The following is an 18,180-nucleotide window of genomic DNA, read 5'->3' on the forward strand; positions in this document are numbered from 1 at the left end:
GATTAACATTCTCTTACAAAATAGACCCAGAAACCTAGAACCCTCCAAACTCTAGACCCTGATGGTGCTGAACAAGTCTCTGTCAGACAAACAGCAGCACTGCATGTCCCACTGCTGCCCACTCATTCATTTCAATGAGTCCAACGTGTTGTTGCACTGAAGGCACTGAAGCAGATACTGCAGCATAAAGCATAGCTACACTATTACCAAAACCCTATTCGATGTCTTTCAGAAATGAACTGCGTTGTCCAATCAAAAAACGTGGAAACACACAATCCTGATAGAAGACTTCTGAGCCTCTGAGACTCAACATCAGTCGTATAAACACGTTTTTATTCGATGCTCTTAAATGCTCTTGCACCAGCGAGTAGTTACAACTGTCCCATTTTGTGTGAATGTGATATCTCCGGGAGTCTTGAACGAATTCCCTAAAAACTTCTTGCAAACAGAAAACTCTTTCAGCCAGAACTCAATAACTAATCTCAGATGAGCATGGCAATTGTAACTCTGTCTAATAGGATGAGGATACTTTGGGCCGACACGGGTGTAAACGTGTTGGTGGAGGCCAACAACCAGGAGGCGGTAATTCTAGTTCACTTGAATGTCTTGAACTTACTCAAACTGACCTTCCTGTGTCATATCGAGCAGTCTGATCAGTTTGTGAAGTCACACGCAGGCAGTGTTTTTAGGCGTAGTGCTGTTTTTGATTTGAATGAAGCCAAAAAGCAGAACATGGGCCTCATCCAACAGATGGCTCCTGGAAAGCAGGCAGCAGAAGAAGTCGTATTTTATTATTCTCAAATCCATTTTTTCTCAGAATATGGTTCCAATCTTCGAGATAAAAGCAGGGGATTTCCTAACTCTCATTTTTTCATTATTATAATCAGGTTTTCAAGCTGATACGGATTAGACTGTTCCAAGTTTATACTTTTTGTTCTCCTTTTGACTTCGAAATAGCCTCGTATCTTCCAGTATACAGGAGCTGTTGTTTTTTACGTTGTAGATGCTTCAGTTTCTGTGTATTAATATCAGAAGGTAACATTTGTACTCTTACAAGGAATGATTCAGGAACGTCTCACCTGTCAGGTTGAAAATACCCATGACCTCGTAACTTTTAATCATGCAACGGGAACGTGAGCGGACCAAATCCGAAATGTTTGAGCTGCATGGCTTCTAGACTGTGCTTCTAAATGTGGCTTCCAATGTAGTCCTTTTTGTTTGGTGTGTCCTCGTCCTCCGTGTGCTGAAGCCTACATACGCATTGCTGCAAAGTGTCTTAGGTCCTTGTCTTTGAAAGTGGCTTCAATATCCTGAAAAATGGTGATGCATTCATTTTGGTTGCGACCATTCCTTGAATTTTGTATTCGACCAGCAAACTGTGATCTAATGAAGGTCCTCTCTCATGTTCTGTTTGAAGACAGTGTTTATGTTCTTGGTACTCTCATCATATATTATCTTTAATTGTATTAATCTCTAATCTGTGTCAATCTGTGCTGTCCTGTTTTTCATTCTTGCTGTTAAACTACTGAATTTCCCCATGAAGATGAACAAAGGTCCATCTTATCTTATCGTCATATCTCACTGTTTCTGTTTTCTCTCCTTCCATCTTTCTGTTCTCCAGGCCGATGGGTCAACTCTCTCAAGGCGGAGCACTGACCGTCAACACGAACCCCAACATCAACATCAAGTCCGAACCCGTGTCTCCGAACCGTGACCGAAGCACCCCCAGCTCCACCTGCGGAGGAGGAGGAGGAGGAGGGATGGGAGGAGGAGTCGGACAGATTCAGCTTCAGGGGCAGGGTCTAGTTTCGGTGGCGTACCCAGGTACCCTTCGCCTGGAGGTCGGAGGTCAGGGACGCTCGCCAGTCGACAGCCTCAGCAGCAACGGCAGTTCGTACGATGGCAGCGATCGGGACGACGGGAACCAGGGAAGAGGAGGCGCTCCGACAGATTTCCTCCACCAGGGCGGCGTCGGGGGGCAACAACAACCCACCATGGTCCTCCTGAGGCCCTCATCGGCTGAACCCCAGGAGCAGGACGGGACCAACGTGAAGAGGATGAGACTGGACACCTGGGTCACATGAATCCGCAGAGGGACGGACGGACAGATGGAGGATTGAGATGGAGATGTGTACTTGTGGCTTGTGTACATGCCCCCCACCAGCCCTGATGCCCCCAATTTCCTTCGTCGTGCACACACAAACACACACACACATATTTATACACCGTTTATACATCGACCCAGTAACCTACACGGGAAACGCTGACCTCACACAGCATGCTGACACCGTCAACACATGTGTATGGCAATGTGCGTACACATTTGAACTCTGATGTATTTTCACTCACACACACAAGCCCCGACGGGTAGAGCCATCAAACCAGGGAATATTTGTCTAAACATTATTCAGATACATTTGAATAGAAGTGTTTAAATCAGGCCACAAACCTAAATTTGGCCACTTTGACTGTTTCACCCGACATGTTGACAACTGCTGGTTTCCCAGCATGCCCTGCGTTTGGATATTCTGTCTGTACTGCACTGTGTTGAGTCAGTGCCACCGAGTGTGTCGTCACCACGGTTACATTGTTATCGCTGTAGATTCTCGGGCCGTTTTTTGCTGTTTTTAAAGCGTGGAGTTTTTCTTTTTGTTGTCCTAGACTGTTGACCTTTAGCGTTTGGATTTGTCTGACTTTGGAATATGAAGACACTAAAAGAGAAACTCTTTCCCCAGCCACGAGACTGATGACCCCCCCTCCCCCCCCCTCCCTTTTCCCCTCCTGGGTCCTATATTTAATCCCAACCATGCAGACTAGCTGTAAAAACCAGGGACGAGGTAAAATACTTTTCTTTGAATCAGGGACGAGCTGCAACGGCTCAACAACACATGACGCAGAATCCCAGCTTCGCCCTCACCTTGTTAACTGCAGATGCTGAGAAAGGTGTGTGTGTGTTTGGTGTGTGTGTGTGTGTGTGTGTGTGTGTGTGTGTGTGTGTGTGTGTGTGTGTGTGTTTGTGTGTGTTTGTGTGTGTGTGTTTGCGTGTGTGTGTGTGTATGGTTTGTTACCTCGTTTTTTAACAAAGTGATGTGGGGCAAAATGTTCATTCTCAATTTCATCCTGGAGCACACACCTGCGATGCACACAGCTGAATTTATTTTTGTGTTTTGAATAGATAGCTGATGTTCAAAGGGGGCGATTGGCGAGGTACCGTGTATATAAGCAATCTGTAACCTTTGTGGCTTTTGTGTGACAGGGATAGGGTGTTTTTGAAGGTATAGATCATACAGTATGATACAAGTATATATTTAAACAGGCGGGCAGCTCTGCATCGGGGGCGGGACAATAGACGACAGGGATTGTATATACAAACTATATATCGGCAGGATATCCCTTAACAGGAAAAAAAAATAGCAAACGCGTTGATTCTCAGCGGATCGGTCTCTTTTTTTATTTATATTTATGCGTGTATATAAAGTGTAATATGTGGACGAGCCTAAAGAGGGAGCTGTAGAAAGGGAAAACGTAGCCGCGGTGACTCGGACTGTTTTAGAGAGAGAACGGTTAGGACTCCGTCACTGATGGAGCGCACTTTACCTGAACCCCACCCTGACCCATGGACACACACACATTCTGTACACACACACACTCACCGCCGGTTTAAACAGATACAGCTGCTTTTCAAAATCTGACATTCAGCAGATACAAAACAATCTTTGCACTATTTATTAAATTCTCCAAGTTAATGTATTTATTATTAACCAATCAGAGCTCCCATTAGCATTCTGCAATTTGGAACACCTTTAATATTTTTATTAAAAAGTTTAATTAAATATGAGTTAAAAGAAGACAATATTAAGGAAAGGGAAATTAGTAAATAAAATATTTCTACGAGGTAATAATTATTTAAAAAATGAAATTATTTTTTAATTAAATACAATATCAAAAGTACAACTTCTAATGAGGTTTTTTTAATTTATATATTTATTAAATATGATTCATTTGCAAATGTGATAATCATTTTATTTGTTTTCCCTCCAAAAATAGCACATCCACCAATTGTAAACCTAAAAAAACGTTCATGATACAGATTTCTAAATATGAATGATTCCATGATTTGGAAATATCATTGGTTTTCCCAGTTCTAGCTTCTCAGTCACATTTCCATCAGTCCAGTGTCCCATGGTGGTCTCACTTCCCCCCAAGAAGCTTTCCACTTTTTTAAAGATGTTTGCGGATATAATCTCTACTTATTATAAGTACTTTTGGCATATCAAAGTGTTGAGTATTTGCAGTGTCAGTATAATAATGCTAAGTATTTTCTGTCACGGACATATCAGAGCGAACACACAGAGAGTATTGAGCTTTTTTTACCCCCCCTGACCTTTCCTCTCGGTATAAGCCATGTATTATCTTTCCTTCGTGTGTCACTGGTTGGCTGTACTTTTATATTTACGACTATGAAGGTAAAAGAAAATGTGAAGGATGTCATTTTTGTAAGGGGGCGATTTTTGGGTTTAGCGGGTCGAATTTAAAAATGGTTAAGAGTTCAAAAGTATTTATTTTGTCTCTTTCACCCTCCGTCGCTTTGCTCGTTAGAAGCTTCGGACGCAGGGCCGGGGTCTCGTTAAGCCGAGGGTCACAGAACCAGATCTTTTAATGACTGCCTCCCAAATCCAACAAACACTTTTCAACTTTCGACACGTCCCCTCCGCCCCGTCACTCACTCAGTTGGTTTTTAAATCTCACACACACACACACACACACACACACACACACACACACACACACACACACACTGACACACACTTTTAAACACACTACTTGGGCTGCACAATTTCAAAACATTACGGATCATATTTGAAACATCATTCAAATGTTTTTATTATATTTTTAAATATTTTTGTTGGGCAACCAGTGCCTTTATTGCAGAGACAGAGTTTTGAAACGGAGGGGAAGACAGGCAAATGGTAGCGGACACAATTAAATGTACTAAATATTTAAAAATATATTTATAATATATCATCTTTCCTGGTTTCCTTGGGTCTCATTTAACACATGTGTGTCAGAATAAGGGGATATTTCATCTAATTACATGGATGATTCCATACTACGATCTTCGCGAAAAAAAGTTGTGATCACTTCCCACGATGAACTATGAACTTCATTCAAATTAAAGGAATCACCGGGTCGGTTTTGATTGGAAATAACCTTTGAAATACATCAACTTTGTTTCACTCTGTTCTACACTTAAGTCAAAAATATTCAAGAATATTTGGACTTTTTAAAGAGGATCTGAACCAAACACCATATTTTATTAGGTCTTCAGAATACCAAGACTTTTCTAAAAATACTTAATTCAGATATTTCTCATATACTACTAAATATTTAGCTTTGACATCGCACCACCTGATGCAAATCCATGAAATGTTGATCAATTGTGCGGCCCTACACCTCTCTGTTTACTCCGTCCGGAGAGTATCCGTCCTCCTCTCACACACACACACACACACACACACACACACACACACACACACACACACACACACACACACACACACACACACACACACTGCTATCCTCCGAGTGTAAACACTTTGACTGTTAAGACTGTTGTACCCTGAGCTTTGAACAAAAACAAAACAAAACAAAAAAACAAGATGGCCTCCTTTGTTTGTTTGTCGGTGATGGAGCGGGTTTTTGCAAAAACAGAAAGACAATCGTGCGGAGAAATAGTTTTAAAAACCTGCACCCCCCCACCCACCCGCCCCCGCCCTGAATTAAAGCTCCTGTGTAATGATGTTTAGAAGTCTCACTTTCCAGTGTTAATCTGTGCTGGTGACAGTCTGTTTTTAATTGTTCTCTGAAAAGTGATATTATTATATTCATCATCACGACCGCAGCTCTCACGGATGGCAGCTGTCATGATGGTATGGATTTTTTTTTTTGTGTAGGTTATAGGCATTTTTTGGATTTTATTTTATTATATAAAAATATTCTATAAATATATTTTTTGTTTTTTTTGGGGTTTTCTTTTCTTCTTCAAAAAAGGGTGTTACTAATGTTGCACGATTTCTATGAACACAAGCGTAGTGATACTAGTACACGTGTGGCGAAACGCTTCAATGCTGCGACTCTGAGTCCAATGTACAAACACACACACACACACACACGCTAACATGGGACACACGCACACGCACACACACGTCTAACTTATTTCTGACCAGACACAATGATGTCAATGCATGGGCGAAGAGTAAATCATGTTATAGGAACTACACATGTAATATCCACACAAATATACATCACACAGGAAAAAAAAAAAAAGTTTAAAATAAATTATAGCTAATATATTGTGTTCGGCTAGTCTGCTTTTTCGTTGTAAAGAAACTTTTTTTGTTGTTTTTTTTGGAGAATGATATACAACTTGTGTATATTTTCATAAATAAAGTATGCACTGATATGTTATTACAAATTCTATACTGCTTTTACAAAAAAAAGTGTTTGTTATTGTACCAAAGTATCCCTTGGTCCCCTCTTACCCGCCCCTCCTTTTTGCGTATGTTTTACCGTATTTTATATATTAAATAGACAAGTTGACCTACAGGAAGTCTGACTGTGTGGATTTCTGTTCTGCCCTCTGTCTGAAGTGACTGCAGTTTCGTGTTTTCACCACCAGATGGCGCCACTCTTATATTTAGATCTGCACGAGGAGGAAGCTGATGAGAAGTGAAGAAGCTCAGATTTCCAAAATGCCATATTTAGGGCTTTTTAAAATGAATGACCTGCATTATAACACGGAAAAACACTGACCATTATATCATTTAACTTAGAACACTATTGTTGTATAAGTGTATTTCTGTGGTGTTTCAGAAACCACAGAAATAAATCTAACTTTTGAAACTTATTTTAATTTACAAGACAGATGGAGACCTTAATACACGGTTTTTTTATTGAGCTTTTTATTCTGACACTTTGTGTGTTTTATTGAGATTCATCAATATTTAGATTTATTATAATTGATTAATTAATATGCTATTTTTCACTACATTTGAGAGTGATTTTGAATTATTTATTATCATTATTATGTATTTATTAATGATGTATTTTCATGTTTTTATCATACATTATTTATTTCTTATTTTTATTATTCATGTATTATTTATTATTATTATAATTTATTTATTTATTTTTAATTTAAAACAGCTTTACTCTAAGACAGAGATTGATTTGGACAGAAGGTTTTTTATTTAGCATTTTTCTGATGAGCACAAACGTAAGTACATACAAATGTTATTTTGCATAAACACGTGTTCTTTAGCTCATGCTTGTTCAATAAGCCACTTTAACACAGATCAATAACGTGTGACTCTTTATTGATCAGCTGGATCCTCATTTGTTCTTCACAGAGAGGAGGTCAAAGGTCAAAGGTTGGATGTTTTGTTCCCACTGTGACGACCTCTGAGACCAAACGGAGATTAGTGGATGTAATTAAACTGATTGGTCTTACATTGGAGCCTTAAAGTGCATTCTGACGCTAGAAAGGCTTCCAATTCATGTCAAAGTGTTGAGACATTAGTTTTTAACAATCTTAGATGAATAACAGGTAAACAAGTTGTTTTATGATCTCGACAAAACAAGCAATTATTCCTTCATCTCGCCACAAAGTGTCAAAACTCATCATCACAGAGTCATTATTCTGTGATGATGAGTGCACAGTAATTATCGTGTTAGCTCCGGAACAACAGCGGGTGTCGGCTCTGATGAACATTACTAATAAAAACAGGAGACATAATGACACGCTATTTAATTCACACACATCAATGAGCAGTAACACAACTGTTTGGTAAATATACATTAAGATGTAATGACCATAAATGAGTAAATATACTCGGTTCATTCCCACATATACTGTATATTTTGTAGTACTTTAACATCACTTTATGTATTTGACGGCTATAGTTCATGATATCCTTGTAGATTTATAGTTAAAAACCTAAAAGATGTAATGAAATACAGGAGCATTTCTGTATAATGGGTTCTTTTACTTGTTGTTCTTATAAAATTAGACAGAAAAAAAATCCTATTTTCCCTCACAAAAACTTATAAAAGTGTAGGTTTGCAAAGAAATATTCATAAAACAGGTTCAAATACTACAATACCCATAATTCTCAGCTGTTGGTGGTAGTGAATGACATTTATTTGACTGAACATGTACAACATGTTCAAATAAAGAATCTTAAAGGATTGATTTAAAGATGGCAGGGAAGTTACAGTAAGTCAGAAAGCTCAGTGATTGTTGTTGAAAAGCATTCTGGGAGATGTAGTTGTTATCTTACTGTTCTCCATCTTTCTGTTCATTGATCTGTTTCACAGGAATACCTCTGGACCTATTGTTCCTCTGGTTCCTCTTCACTCTGCACACTGCGCTCATCCTCACAGTGACAGCCATCCTCATCAGAAGGTCACTGAGAACACACACACACACACACACACACGCACACACACACACACACACACACACACACACACACAAACACAAACACAAACACAAACAAATCATCTGAAGCACTTCCTGGAATCATTTCTGCAAGGTTCATGATGATGGGTTCCTCCTTGTGTTTTGTCTGGTTTGACTTCCTGTGTTCTCCCTCCTGATTGTGTGAGTGTGTTCACCTGCTGCTCTGTCTTTTAGTCTTTTGTGTTTTTAGTTCTGTCTTCCCTTCATTCTGTCCGGATCGTCGTCCATGTTTCTGCTGCTCTTCCTCGTGTCCTCACGGTAGTAATTGGTAGTGATGGCGAGATGAAGCTTTGAAGCTTTCCGGCCAATTGGTTTGCGAAAGGGTTCATCTCATGAGGCTTCATTTGAACCCTCCTGTTGGTCAACGTGGAGGTGTGTGGCGCAGTGGGTTTTGCGTTGGTGTTCGGATCAGGGGGTCACAGGTTCAAACCCCACTGCTGTCAGCATGTCGTTGTGTCCCTGAGACACTTCACCCCAAAGTGCTCCTGTGGGGATTTTCCACAGTATTGAGTATGTAAGGACGAAGTAAACGAGGCTTCGTTTGTCATCGATGACGTCACTGGCCTAAAACGAGCCTTCAAGCCTCGATACACGCTTCACCAAAAACGTCCTGCTTCTAAGTAATGCAGTGACTAAATATAAGAACCTCACACATCCAAACTATCCCTTTGACACAACGCAATGTAACATCATGTAATGGCTGGCAGACTTCACTCTACAGTCACTGTCTGTGTTTGATATGCGTCTCATTTTTCCAAAGAGCATCGCCACGTTTCCACTTTCACATAATTTGACTGTATCTGATCCTGGTAGAGAAGAGGATGATGAGAGGATGCAGCCGGACGTCAGCTGGCGCCGTCAGCTGGTCCTCACACACACACACACACACACACACACACACACACACACACACACACACACACACACACACACTCCTGGCTCAACAGGACGCTATTAATAACCACTCTCTCACACACACATGCTCAGACAGACGTCCAAATGGACAGTCTCTTCATCTCAAGGAGTTCTTATCTTTTCAGCATTTCAGGGGTTCAAATTACAATGACTCACATACTGTACGTGTCAGTGTATCATATCATCAACAATTCAAAAGCTGAGCATCGTGTTGTGTGTACACACCCAAAGGAACTGGGTATCTTTTTTATATATGTCGTTTCTTTCTTCAGTGTTTACTGAATAGTTTTATTTCCTATTTTGGTCATAAAATGTCAACAAAAAGTGAGTTTTATTTTTGTATTTTTTAGAGATAAGACGTTTAAGTGTACAAGTAAGTTATTATTTAGTAACCGTATAAAAGAGTACATGCTTTTAATATAGGGTATCATTTCACAATTGCTTTAAAATCAGGCAATAATACAAATCCCCGTTTAATACCATTTACAATATAACACTACAGGTGAATTGGGTAAACATTTAAACTAATTGATATCACCATGAAACTTCCCCACTTCTTTATTGGCATCAAGATAATTATTTTTTATATTGCAAGTTTTCTGAAATGTCATGTTTAAATATGTAGCTTTGTGACAGCTAACTTTTAGCTAATTGAGGCGAAATCTGCTGACAGTAAAATAAACTCCTGTTTGTATTTCCATAAGTCTGAAGAAATGTTATGGAGGTTGAATAGCTCTTAAAATGTAGCCCTGCTTAAAATAAACTCTACATTTGTTGAGGGTCTCGCCTCGTGAATATGCTCTCAGGCTTGTGGAGGGTTTGATCTTCCTCGTCCTCTTCCTCTTTGCCTTCCTCACATGGGTGTGTCCCGCCTGCAGATTCACTATAACTGCATTACACACACTGATCATATTACTGTGGGCATCTGCTGCACACACACACACACACACACACACACACACACACACACACACACACACACACACACACACACACACACACACACACACACACACACACACACACACACACACACACACACACACACACACACACACACACACTCCAACAGGAACCACCTCGCCTACATGACGTCCAGCTGAATTCATCATGCATTAGTTGCTCAGGCCTCTTTTGTTCCTCTCTTGACGTTTGCCCTGTTGTGTTTTAGATGTGAGGAATTGGACATGTCCGTGTTGTCTTCTATTGTTATTTATTCTAAGACATTTCCCATGTGTGATGTCTCCATCTCTCCCACTCTAATGAGACCACAAGAACACTCTGTCGAATTCAAATGTTCCTTTGTAGAGCCGTTCTGTCTGAAACTGGTGAGGAACGTGGGCCGGTTCTCTAAAGCAGGGGTTCCCAAACTTTTCAGCCCGCGACCCCCAAAATAACAGTGCCAGAGATTGGCAACCCCCTGTCGACGGGGGGGGGGGTGTTCATTTGTTTGAGAAACAGAGCCTCGTTGCGGGGAAATTATACAGATGGCTAGTCCGCCCCTGAAAATGTATATGCAAACGTTATTATTAATAATAATTAAAAAAAAAAAATTATTAAAAAAATTAATAATTATTTTTTTATCATTTCTTTGTTTGTTTTTTTTCATTTTTATTTTGTAATCATCTCGCGACCCCCCGGGGGGTTGTGACCCCCACATTGGGAACCCCTGCTCTAAAGCAGCTGTGATGAAAGCAAGAACCCTGAATAGAAAACTCTAATGTACATCTCTAGCTTTTAATATTTCTTACGTCATATGTTGAGCTAAAACAATGTATACTTGTATCTGAATCTGCTCAATGGATAAACCATTCATCGATGTGTTTGTAGACCACCAAGTCTCAAATAATGACCAACGAGTCTCAAGTCGAGTCCCAAATAAAGACCAATAAGTCTTAATGTCCCAATTAAGAAGACCAACAATTATAAAGTCAAGTTCAAAGTAAAGAACAACACGTTGTTTTGTCCCAAATAATGAGCAACAAGTCATCATTTACCAACTCAAGAACAACAGGTCTCAAATCCTCAATAAAGACCAAGTCATCATGTCCCAAAAAACACCAACAAGTCTTAAGTGGAGTCTCATATAAAGACCAACAAGTCATCACATACCAACTCAAAAAACAACAATTCTCAAGCCAATTCCCAAACGATGACCAACTTCATTCAAGCCAAGTCCCAATTAAAAGCCAACAAGTCATAATTTCCCCCGAAAAGACCGACAAGTCTCGAGTCAAGTCCAAAATAAAGAAAGAGTCTCAAGTCCCAAATGATGACTAATAAGTTTTAAGTCCAGTTCCAAATAATGACCAACTTGGTTCATGTCAAGTCCCAAATAAAGACTAACAAGTCATAATGTCCCAGATAAGACCAACAATTATCAAGTAAAGATCAAAATAATGACCAACAAGTCGTCAAATACCAACTCAAGAACAACAGGTCTCAAGTCCCAAATAATGACCAACTTGGTTCAACTCGAGTCCCAAATAAAGACCAACAAGTCTTCACATACCAACTCAAAAAACAACAAGTCTCAAGCCAATTCCCAAATACTGACCAACTTCATTCAAGCCAAGTCCCAATTAAAAGCCAACAAGTCATAATTTCCCCCAAAAAGACCGACAAGTCTCTAGACAAGTCCCAAATAAAGACTAACAAGTCATAATGTCCCAAATAAGACCAACAATTATCGAGTAAAGTTCAAAATAATGACCAGCAAGTCTTCAAATACCAACTCAAGAACAACAGGTCTCAAGTCCCAAATACTGACCAACTTCATTCAAGCCAAGTCCCAATTAAAAGCCAACAAGTCATAATTTCCCCCAAAAATACCGACAAGTCTCTCGTCAAGTCCAAAATAAAGACACAGTCTCAAGTCCAAAATAATGACTAATAAGTTTTAAGTCCAGTTCCAAATAATGACCAACTTGGTTCAACTCGAGTCCCAAATAAAGACCAACAAGTCATCACATACCAACTCAAAAAAACAACAAGTCTCAAGCCAATTCCCAAATACTGACCAACTTCATTCAAACCAAGTCCCAATTAAAAGCCAACAAGTCATAATTTCCACAAAAAAGACCGACAAGTCTCTAGTCAGGTCCCAAATAAAGACTAATAAGTTTTAAGTCCAGTTCCAAATAATGACCAACTTGGTTCAACTCGAGTCCCAAATAAAGACCAACAAGTCTCAAATCCTCAATAAAGACCATTAAGTGTCAAGTGAAGTCCCAAAGAAAGATAAACAAGGCTTGAGTTGAGTCCCAGATAAAGACTAACAAGTCCTAAGGTCTAACTGGAAGCAAACATATGGAGATCTGTTTTATCCCCTGATCAGATCACCTTGGTATCTTGGTGAGTCATGTTGATTCGGGGCAGCTCTTATCAAACCGTCTGACTGTGGCCTCAGACGTCCAGGTCACAACCTTTGCTAATATTGTTCTCATGGAGGATTGCAGTTTGATGCTGTGGTCACGAGTGTCTCCTCTCGTCCTGGATCAGACCTGCAGCTGTCTGCAGCAGATTGCACATCGCAGTGCAACCTCTATTTTAATTTGTTCTGATGACAGGATAGGCATCATTTGATCGTGTTGTAAAGCTGTCAGATGCCTTAAGCTCTGTTCAGATTGATGAGATAGATGACTCCTGGTGTTTAAATGAGGAGGGGTCAACGCTGAGTAGGAGACCATGAGGTTCAAGAAGGCAATGGACGAAAGAGGCAACATTCCCCCTGCCTTTCTCAAACCTCTGCCTCCTGGACGTGGATATCGTGTAGACCACTGCACCTTGTATGCTGCTGCTAATCGGCCGTCTTTGTCTGCACACAGACTTTCCCATTGGTTGGGTTGATGTATGAATCTCTCCTTGGGCTGGTTACCTCTTATATTTTCACTTAAATGTGTAAAAAACAAAGTCTACATGGCCTGCGCTCCCAAGATATCCTTCAGAGGCTGGTTCCTGAAGTGAAAACAGAACTAGGTAAAACAAGCTTTTAAATATGCTGCAAGTCCATCTTAAAGGACAGAGAACAAGAAACCATTGGTCGATGTGATTGCTCATATAGGGGAGAGAGGGGGAAGGTGAGCCATTTTTTAGTTATGCTGTCCTCTAAGCAAGGAGAAATGACACATAGTAAAAATGAAAACACACACTTATAATTCAGGATGTCTCCTATCAATGGCAATGATAATAATTAATATGTGATCAAGGGCAGTGAAAATATTACTTCTTGTGGCTCAACTTGCCCCGGGTTAGGGGTAAGTTGATCCAGGTCAGGGGGTAAATTGAACCACGGTTCAAACCTGGGCATACCTGTTCAAACCTGGGCATACCTACAACAAATCTTAAAGGTAAGTATAAATAACAAATAACAAACCAAATACAAGCTTAGTTTTTCAAATATTTTTAATATACATTTCGATTGAATTGATTGATTTTTTTTAACATGTTAAAAGGAAAAGTAATCATACACATGGTGATACAATTTCATACATCTTAACAATCAAAGACAGGGTAAATTCAACTTTAAATGTAGCCTACAATGAGCTCTTATTATCAACTTGGCCTACTTTCATTCATTTCTCCATTGAAGAACTGGCTCAACTTACCCCAAGGCCCATGGTTCACTTCACCCCATAGCCACCATTTTAGAAAAAATAGCCTAGCATTAAAATTCAGAGTCATCTTTAGCTTAATGATTCACATGGTTTAATACGCTGCCAACACATCAACATATACAATATATGTGTTTAAACCTGGATACTTTTTTTTTTGGTACATGACAGCCGATATAGCTGACTTCTAGAAAATTTACTTTGACAAGCAAAACACGTTTTTTTGTAAAAATGTTTACTTACCAGACCACAATGAGTATCTCACTTTCAGAGGAAATGAGAAATGGGTGGAGCTTGCATAATTTCTTGTCACTTGATTACAACTATAAGGCGTTGCCTGGTTACAGGGGTTGGTTCAACTTACCCACTGGCTCAACTTACCCCCTTCTCCCCTATCCCCTAATTGAAGTCGTTTTAAAATTGCACCAGTTTTTTAAGTTTTATAACCGTTTCTTTTATTTGCATATTGATTGGTTAATGTGCCATTTCAGTTTTGCAGCTGTCTTTTCTGTCTGCCTGTATTGTTTGTGTTCATTTGTTGTAACTTTGTTCAAGCTGCCCTCTTGGCCAGGTTGCTCTTGAAAAAGAGATTTTAATCTGAATCAGACTTTTACCTGGTTAAACAAAGGATACATTAAAGTGCAATACACCCATTGTCTTCAGAGCATCCTGCACTTCTTTACAGGTGCCTTGGGATTCAGGAGGGCACATTTTGACCTTACATGGTCCAACCAAATACTATGTTTCAATCGAGTCTTATTACTTCTGGAAAAAACGTTGCACACATCCTAATTTCTGATCCTACTGCAGATAAACCTCAATGCAACACTTGATTAGTTGGGCCTCCTGCAGGGCTTCAGACTCGTCACTCAGTAGTGGTTTTCTCTCTCAGCTTATATGTGGTTTTGTGCCTTTTCTGACATAATAGGAATCTGAAATGGGAGACACCTGCTCCACAGTCCGGCTAAATCAATGACATGAGGAGCAAATCAATGGAGGCAGGATGACATATGGCTTGCAGAGCACACACACTTCCACCAAGACCTCAACTCTCCTAATGGACACGCCCCCATTCCCAATAATCAGTGGTCATGGCTGGCCCACTGGATTGTGATGATACCCAGTGCTGGAACATAATAACATATAAGATGGTCATTTGCAGCATTCAGTTCAACTTTCAGGTTACTTTTCCACATCTCACCTTCACCAAGCCTCCTTTCCCAAGCCAGAAACTAACGGAAAACCCCCTGAAAAATGTAAGGATTTCTGACACTTTATCCGGTTCCTCTACAATAGGGGTGTCAAACTCAAGGCCCGGGGGCCAAATCCGCCCCACCACTTCATTTGATGTGGCTCACAAGAGCTTGCAAAGAATATAATAAGTTTATTATAATGTTACGTTACAGGAGAACGTTGCCAATAAACTACATGTCCCACAATGCATCTCATTTTGTGACATGTGCAATGAAGAGACTTGCAATTATTTTCCCTAGACTTCTGCTTTCAGACGTGCAGATGAAATTGTGTAAAATAATACATTATTTTATATTTATTATATATATCTATCTATGTATATTTATATAGTCTTAAAGTTACCACCGGCCCTTTGAGTGCAATAATTCTAATGTGGCCAGCGATGAAATTGAGTTTGACCCCCCTGCTCTAAAACAACCCTGGTATTTCTTTGTTTTGCTATTTTAAAGTTTTACATTTTGATCACAAACATTTACTATTTATTTGACATATTTAGTTACACATTACTTTGCAAACTAATACTAAACTAATACTAAGATACTAACATGTCAGTAGAGACACTGAATAGAATACTAATATGAACCTGCACCTGAGCAGAATAGGGCCCCTTTAAACAATATTTGCAGCCTCAAAATTGTTTTTATTCCAATGTGATGGATGCCTTTGGTTGCAAAACATTTTTTGCTTCAAGACCGAAGGGTGTGTCGGGGCTGAGGTTTGTTAGAAATAAACAATAACCTCCAGCATCACACAGATTGGATCAGAAATAGTGTTGTTGATTTTCTCAAAGCCAAACCGAACTGGTGCTCATGTTCAGATATATCTGCATGCTTCTATAATTGTTTCATATTGTATTTGGCTAGAAACATGTTCTAACTGTGCCGATAAGTCACATCAAACAACAACAACACTTCAGTATCATCCATGCCTGGTTTCTTGGTTTCTTGGGAGCTTGTTAGTGAAACTTGGCTCTCGGTGAACGCGCGCTGCTGTCGGCTCGTTTGACCCTCAGTAACGGGGTTTCACTGCGTCACCATGCCAAGAATTAAAATGACTCAAGCGGATATCAAACGAAACGTCCCACCTATAAGATGATTAAATAGTTACCACTAATCTGTGCCAAATGTTTTTTTTTTTTTTAGATCTGTGCCAAACCGACTCTTAACTAACTACATGTTGTATATTTCAAAACAGCAGGGAGCCTCGATGCTCTCCGTTGTTGTAAAAGTCGCCTTATTAGTTAAAGCCAAACTTCTTGAATTAACTTTATGTTGTTTGCAATGGTGCCAACTAACTGAAAATGAAATTAGAAAAAGGTGCTCGTGAGACTGTGATTATTTATGGTAAAAAAATAACTCTTGTATTGTTGATACCACGTTTTGACTTGATGATTTTTAGTTTTTGAAACATGCTTTAAGGTTGAAAGATTGAAACATTACCAATACATACATTTTAAATACTCCAACAAAAGTAAAGTCCCACATTTAAAATCCCACTTGAGTAAAATTATAAATATTACCCTAAACCCTTTAAGTATCAAAAGTACTGCTAAAAATATACCTCCATATGTGCTATATTGTTTTATGATATTATCATATTGTCAAGTACCATGTTACTTTTGTGTTACTAAAGTTATACATGTTTAGGACTACGTTTGTAATACGTTGGATAATTTGACCTGAAAAAAGTTACTCAATCGTTAAATCTGGTAAAAGTGTATCTTACTTGTTAATGCAAATGTTAACCCTAAAACCTTTTTATGGGAGTAAACATGTATTATTTTCCTGTAAATCTAGTGGAGTAGAAGTACAAAGTAGCATTGAGTGAAAATACTGAGTTAAAATACAATCATTTCTTAACAGTTCTTGAGTAAATGCATTTAGTTTCCTGCCACTGTGTATAATCCACAGTTTGTTGAGAGAATAGGAGCGATGCCAAGCAGCTGCCGTGATGCCATTCCTGCCGTTTCCTTCCTCTCTGAATCCTCATTCGGGCAGCGAGGAGGCCACCATTGTTAGGAAAACTGACTGATGAAGGACAAGAGGGGGGAGGAGAGGAGCTGAGGTCACACATTGTTCCCTCTTTCGGACGCTTTCCTTGGCCGACTCATCGGAAGGCTGTTTGCTTGTTGAGTGCCTCGCAACGCTTTGTTAGCGCTTGTTTTTGAGGTCAGTGAAGCTGGGATGTTGCCCAGTTCTTACACACACACACACACACACACACACACACACACACACACACACACACACACACACACACACACACACACACACACACACACACACACACACACGTTGCTGGAAGGCAGCAGAAGTACTTGACATTCTGTTAAAGAGGTAACTATTCTTAGAGTTTAACAACAACATGTTTTTATGTTGGAATTAATCGAATATTTTCTCTACAGCATAGTGACTGAAAAAGGCTTCCTCCTTATATCAGTATTAAAGGTATTGCATGTTTTAATGTATGTACTGGTGGCGCATAATTTATGGATGTAAATGAACACATTTTCAAGGACGTTTCATTGAAATAATGACATTTGACGCCTAATACGAAGAAAATTACGTATTTTTTCTTGAAAGCTTGGCCATTTTACACCCAGTTAATATTCATTTGTTATTCATTTACCACATTTAACTTCATTCTCTATATATTTCCTTGTATCCTTGCCTTTGCATTTGTTTATATCCAGAAACTTGTGGTGATGCTAGCATCCATTGATGTGTATGAGTTGTCTCTATTTTCTATAAATCAGTTTAGCATATCAATTGGACACAAATCCGACATAATTAAGAAATGACGGCCCAGTAAAAATAAAGTATTACCTTTGTCCGTATGCAATACATCTATATCAAAGGTCTTGAACTCACTGAGCTG

General features: G+C 39.4%; 1 protein-coding gene across 17 annotated transcripts in view; it reads left to right on the plus strand.

Annotated features, from left to right (window-relative positions):
* The window catches only part of mef2d (myocyte enhancer factor 2d), a 148,049-nt gene extending 141,443 nt beyond the window's left edge, over positions 1-6,606 (plus strand). For all 17 annotated transcript variants that reach the window (XM_079694835.1, XM_079694839.1, XM_079694836.1 and 14 more), the window contains one exon: positions 1,622-6,606. In XM_079694835.1, the coding sequence (XP_079550961.1) occupies positions 1,622-2,084 (463 nt within the window). In that variant the 3' untranslated portion in view covers positions 2,085-6,606. The remainder of the gene's footprint in view (positions 1-1,621) is intronic.
* Positions 6,607-18,180: the final 11,574 nt, after the last annotated feature.

Source organism: Notothenia rossii (genome assembly GCF_949606895.1).
Source record: "Notothenia rossii genome assembly, chromosome: 7".
NCBI classification, from domain to species: Eukaryota; Metazoa; Chordata; class Actinopteri; order Perciformes; family Nototheniidae; genus Notothenia; species Notothenia rossii.